The 5,751-nt window shown below is 38.3% G+C and overlaps 1 protein-coding gene across 1 annotated transcript; it reads left to right on the forward strand.

Moving 5' to 3' along the window:
• The first annotated feature begins 2,114 nt into the window (after window positions 1-2,114).
• Window positions 2,115-5,751, forward strand: LOC136713642 (antimicrobial peptide NK-lysin). The gene is made up of 5 exons (XM_066690783.1): window positions 2,115-2,269; window positions 2,673-2,725; window positions 2,886-2,990; window positions 3,187-3,347; window positions 5,609-5,751. The coding sequence occupies exons 1-5, from the start codon at window positions 2,227-2,229 to the stop codon at window positions 5,622-5,624; spliced, it is 378 nt and encodes a 125-aa protein (XP_066546880.1). The 5' UTR covers window positions 2,115-2,226; the 3' UTR covers window positions 5,625-5,751.

The following is a 5,751-nucleotide window of genomic DNA, read 5'->3' on the forward strand; positions in this document are numbered from 1 at the left end:
CGATTTCTTTCAGTTCACTAAAACACATTTTCCTGAAACTATTTGCTCAATTTAATAGAAACGGCTACTGAAAAAGAGAAGGCCGTTCAATCGAACGTTCAATGTTAATGTTTTTGCAATAGTAAGTTTCTGTTATCATTAAATATAATTTAGTCATATCATTTAATTTCAATATCATTAAATGTTTGTACCAGATATTCTGTACTTAGCTCAAAAGAAACGGCTAAACTCAGCATTCTAAATTAGGTCTTGTTAATGAATTTCATATTTTAAACCCTTTTTTAAATGTTACACTTCCGACTAAATACCCTTGCTTTGCTTGTTAATTTAATCATATTAATCAGCCTTCTCAATGTGGTAGTCCACTAATGATCTCACCACAGCTTGAGGCTTCTCTCATTATCAGTAATCGGTTCCTGCACAGAAAAATGGTACACATGCAGCACCCTGGAGTTAATCTTCTGTGTAGAATTGTACTTGATGTCGAATAGATATACAGTGTCTATAGAAAGTCTATCCCCCCTTTAAACATTGTCATCTTTTATTGACTTATAACCTGGAATTAAATGCATTAAAATTGATTTTGTTTTTTTATTTACCTATCCAACGACTTCCAGGTGAAAAAAATATTCTAGTGTTTTTTAGAAAATGTATTAAAAATTAAAACTGAAATAGCTTGGTTAGATACTTTTCAACCATCCTTGTAATAGCAATCCTTAATCAGCTCAGGTGTAATCAATCATCTTCAAAATTACTCAACTCAACCTCGAGCACCAAGGAGCTTCCAAAAGAACTCCAGGAGGAAGTTTGTTGAACGGCACAAATCAGGAGACGGCTATCATTAAATCTCAAATGCCTTGAATATCCCTTGGAGCACGGTCAAGACGATTATTAAGAAGTGAAAGGTTTATGGCACCAACAAGACCCTGCTTAGATCAGGCTGTCCCTCTAAACTGGGTGACCAAGGAAGAAGGAGACTGATCAGAGAGGCTACCAAGAGGCAAATGGCAACTGCAAGAGCTACTGGCTTTTAATGCTAGGACTGGTCAAAGTGTGCATGTGAAAACAATATCCCAAGCACTCCACAAATCTGGCCTGTATGGTACTCAAGACAGTTCCCTTGAACTTGAATCCTGTTTGAAGGATGCCAAAAACCACTCGGGAGATTCTATACCCATGTGGCAATTTTGTTTTTGGTTTGATTAAAATGTAACATTTTGTCCTAAATGCAAAGTATTATGTTTGGTGGAAACCCAACACAGCCTATCACCCAAAGAACACCAGCCCTATGGTGAAGCATTGTGGTTGCACTTTAATGTTAAGGGGCTGTTTCTCATTGGCAGAGCCAGGGGGACGTTTCAGGATAAAAAGAAAAATTGAATGGAACAAAGTATAGAAAACACCTTGAGGAAAACCTGCTGCCCTCTGCAAGAAAGCTGAAACTGGGATAGAAGTTCACTTTTCAGGGTAACAGTGACCTGAAGCACCCAGTCAAGACTACACTGTGGCTAACAAACAATAAGGTAAATGTCTTCGTAAATCCAATGGAACATTTGAGACATGACTTGAAAGAGTGCTGTCCATCAACGCTTCCTCAGGAATTTGACAGAGATTGAGCAGTTTTGTAATATTGACAAATCTAGGTGTGCAAAGTTGGTAGAGACCTGTCCCAACAAACTCACAGCTGTAATTGCTTCCACCAAGTATTAACTCTTTTCCACTTATTATATTTCAGTTTTCTATTTTAAATATATATATTTTTTTCACAATACAAAGTTTTCCACTGTAAAGGTATGGAGTATGGTGTGTAGATTAGAGGAAAAAAAACTCTAATTTAAATGCATGAAACTGAGACACTGACACAGCGAAATGTGAAAAAGACATTTAAAGGGTGTAGAATTTCAATGGGCACTGTGAATATATCTTCATCTTACAGCCTTTGCTGTTCTTTCTTGTAGGCCACATACTTTCCAAAGTGACTCACCCCCCCCCGTGCACGAAACAATGAGTGATCCATCTCTTCTATTGAGGTCTATTTTCTGTGAAGAGAGGGGTCTGGGGGAGGGAGCAGGGTGCCAAATATATATGTGGTTTATTGTAGCTTTCCTGTAATCAACACACGCTGATAGGTTTTTGAGGTCTTGGCTACAGAAGACAGAAGTGGTATAAATTGGCAGCTACTCCAGAAATCTGCACTCAAGAATAATTTCATACAAGGGTGTGAAAATGTCTCCGCTTGTCTTCTTGTGTTTGCTGGTCTTCTCGTCAGGTGAGTATCCTGCATTGCCATCCATATTATTGCAGGGTTCAGTAATCACTGCCGGTTTGTTCCAATAAAGAAAGTGTTTGGTGATTTTTCAACTCAAATAGCACATCATGGTATGGCCAGATGGACCTTTTTGTCTTGATTTGTATTAGGTCACATACATTTTTCTGAAGGAAGGACATTTTGAAATCTTTTTGGAATGGTGTAGTATATTTTCCACAAGAGTCTGATGTCTGGTTTTCAATAATGCAGCTTTTTTGTCTATAATCATCATAATCCACATCATATTACTAAAATAAAATCTAAACTGTGCACATCCCATTTTCTCCTGGGACAGAAAGGAACAAACAGTCATTTAAGCTGCTGTTGTCTCTTAAACAATTGTAACTTCTGTTTTTGCTCACAGCATTGGTTGACTTGGGCACTGCTAATGATAACATCAGAGAGTTGTACATCAAGGTAAGGACATTCATTAATAACAAATAATGACGATTTAAATAGTTATTATAATAATGTTTTAGAATAGCTTTAGAAGTGCACTAGAGCCATCAGTGCACAGTGTGTTCAGCTGCCTGTAGGAGCGCCCGTGGTGGTGAGTGTGTCCCACTCTGTGTTGCAGGCCCAGGAAGGCTCTGGAGACACAGAGGAGATCCCCGGCTTGTGCGGCGCCTGTAAGTCCCTTGTCAAATGGGTGAAGAGTAAAATCCCTGAAGGTGCAAATCAGGTGAATGTTTCTGAATCTGTCGGACCTGGGGCAGGAGGGATAAGGAGGTGGGTGGGCAGGTGGGTCAGTGGTACATCTGTTTGTTTGTGCTGTTCAGCATGTCCCTGCACAGGGAGGTCTGCACATCAATATGCTCAATGTGTTTGTTGGACTATTTTTGTTTGTCTTGTTTTGTTTATCTTTTCCTTTCTTCCAGAATGATGTTGATAAGAGACTTCATGACGGGTGCGATAAACTGGTATGGGGGTTGAAGTCAATCTGCAAGAAGCTGATTAATAAATACCTCAGCAAACTGATCAGTGAAATTATGAAAAATGAGGATCCCAAGGAAACCTGTTTGAATATTAAACTTTGCAAGTAAGAATTCATTTCACGTGAAATTATGTTATGTAAATAGTTATGACTTCTAGGAAACCAGCTTAACATTTATCTGAGAAAACATGCAAAAGAAAGAAATTGAGAATTACAGGTCACGCATAAATTCAACATATCATGGTAATGTGCAATATGATTGATTAAATACATGATTTCAACAACTATTTTTAAATGATGGTGCAATGAAATGGACGGTTCATCTACATGTGCATATGTATAGTCTTGTCATGCAGCTCTCAGTTACCGCACTAAACCTTTAGCATCTATCTCCACGCTGTTGAATTGCTGATAATAAATAAGTGGCCCAGTCGACCATTTAAACTAAACTGAACACTTAACCAAGCTTTGAGGTGCAACTTAAATATTACGAAAGTGCTATCCCTATGTGCAGACCTGTAGTTTAGTCTGCAGTGACACAGTGCAGTGACACAGTGCAGGCTGGAGGACTCCCATACTCTTCTTGTCTAAAAGGGATTTCTGTAAAAACAAGGAAGTATTTAGTCTTGGGAACGCTGTGCAGGCCTTCTGGTCCCCCGGTCTGTGTGTGTGCTCGTGCCGTATAGGCTCTGAGCTGACGTGATATGTTATGCTGTCAATCAAGTTTGAAATCCTTGATTGGAGCTGTATGGAGGAGAGAAGGGGTGTGTGTGATGTGAGAGCGGGCGAGGCAGAGAAAAGAGTTTCAGAAATACTGATGCGAAAGTAACATGTTTACTCCAGAAAAAGTTCACCCGGAGCTCCTCTAACATGAAGTGAAGATAAGATCTAAGGATGTGAGTTGGAGAAGCCTTTTTATCTCTTCAGATAGACAATAGGTTGCAGTCTTATCTACCAGAAGGGATTATATATTGTTAAAATAGTTGTAAGGAATAGATTTACCACATGCATAATAAACATAGACCTGAGTTTATTGCTGTGGTTGTGTTTGATGTTTTGATTAGTGTTGGTTAGTATTTTTCAGGCAGCAGATGTTATCAAAGACATTGTTTTAAGTCCTCAACCAAATACCTGTGTCTCAAAACACACAATCTTTATACTGTTTTAGCTGATTCAACTAACCTGAAGACAATAGCTGTAATACAACTCTAATAACATAATAAAGTAAAATAGTCCCCAGAACAGAGTAAATACAAACTAATGATTCATGTATATTAACAACATGAAACCATTAACATACAGAATATTAAGAAAATAATAAAAATACATTTTCCCACTACATTGCAAACCATGGAAGATTTGTCTTTTGTTTTATGTCATTTATGTGCAATGTTTTACTGAACTTCAAGAACTAAAGGAAAGAGATTAAACGACATCTGTTTTGGGGACATCTCTGGTGTTTGTTTTGCCGAGTTAATCGGTGACTATCAGGACCAGAGCATGCTTCCACTGAGACTATGATGGGTTTGAGTAATCCAATATTTTCTATTTTGTTTGGCATTCAGATAAAAAGAAAGTGCTTTGCTACTGGAACATCCTGGGGTTTCCAGCCACAGTGAGATTCAAACCCTGGTTTCCTGCACCACAGTGCAGTGACCTTACAATGTCACTAATGCCTCATTTACAATAGTGTACCCATACGTGTGTTTCCACTAACAATAACTGAGCCAAGCCGGACCCAAACCGTGAAACTCTGGCCTCGTAACGTATGTGAATCTGGCTCCGTGATGAAGGGGGCTGTGGGCAAGGTTACACCAATTAATTATAATTCTGAAAACACACAGGAAAAAATGAATATTTGTATTGTTTATTAATCAGTAATTAATTCTAAATATAATCCCTACCTCTACTCAGGGTCACTACACTATGTTGGTTTGTGATAGATACATTGGTGGCACAGTTTGTTTAAAGTTATTAAAAATTGTTGGGAGGAGATCTTTTTTATGTTTGTTTTTTTCATCGTTTGAACAAAGTACATGTGTGTCATTCTAAGAGTACGAAATTGCTAATTTTCTGTTTTGTTTTGTTGGGAGGGGGTTAATCATTGTGGGGGGATAATTCAATGTGGATGGATAAACTCTGGTTTATGTTACATGCTTTCTAATTCCAGTTTCTCTGGCACCTGGGTTCAGTAGGTAGGAACATACTGTACATACTGTAGTTTTGCTACTGAGTCCTAGTAACAATCTGTACCATATGAGATGTATTCATTTTTTTATGGTAAGGATAATTCTTGCCTGGCACCCCAGCATCATTGTACCAATACCATTATATCCTAATTTACATGTTTTTTGTTGTGTTTCCAGGTCTCAGCGTTTCTGATGAGACTTGTTCTAAGAAGGACCAGGTTCTGGCATCAATGAAGGACCTGCACATAATGCGTCTCTCCATTGTGAAGAACTCACTCCCTTTGCATTGCCCTTCAATAAAGCATGATACAGTATAGCAA

This window comes from Amia ocellicauda, chromosome 18 (assembly GCF_036373705.1).
Source record: "Amia ocellicauda isolate fAmiCal2 chromosome 18, fAmiCal2.hap1, whole genome shotgun sequence".
NCBI lineage: Eukaryota > Metazoa > Chordata > Actinopteri > Amiiformes > Amiidae > Amia > Amia ocellicauda.

Coding starts and splice junctions, on each gene's coding strand:
- LOC136713642 (XM_066690783.1), top strand. CDS start 2,227: ATGTCTCCGCTTGTCTTCTTGTGTTTGCTGGTCTTCTCGTCAG. Junction 2,270..2,672: donor TTTGCTGGTCTTCTCGTCAG/GTGAGTATCCTG, acceptor TTTTGCTCACAG/CATTGGTTGACTTGGGCACT. Junction 2,991..3,186: donor TCCCTGAAGGTGCAAATCAG/GTGAATGTTTCT, acceptor CCTTTCTTCCAG/AATGATGTTGATAAGAGACT.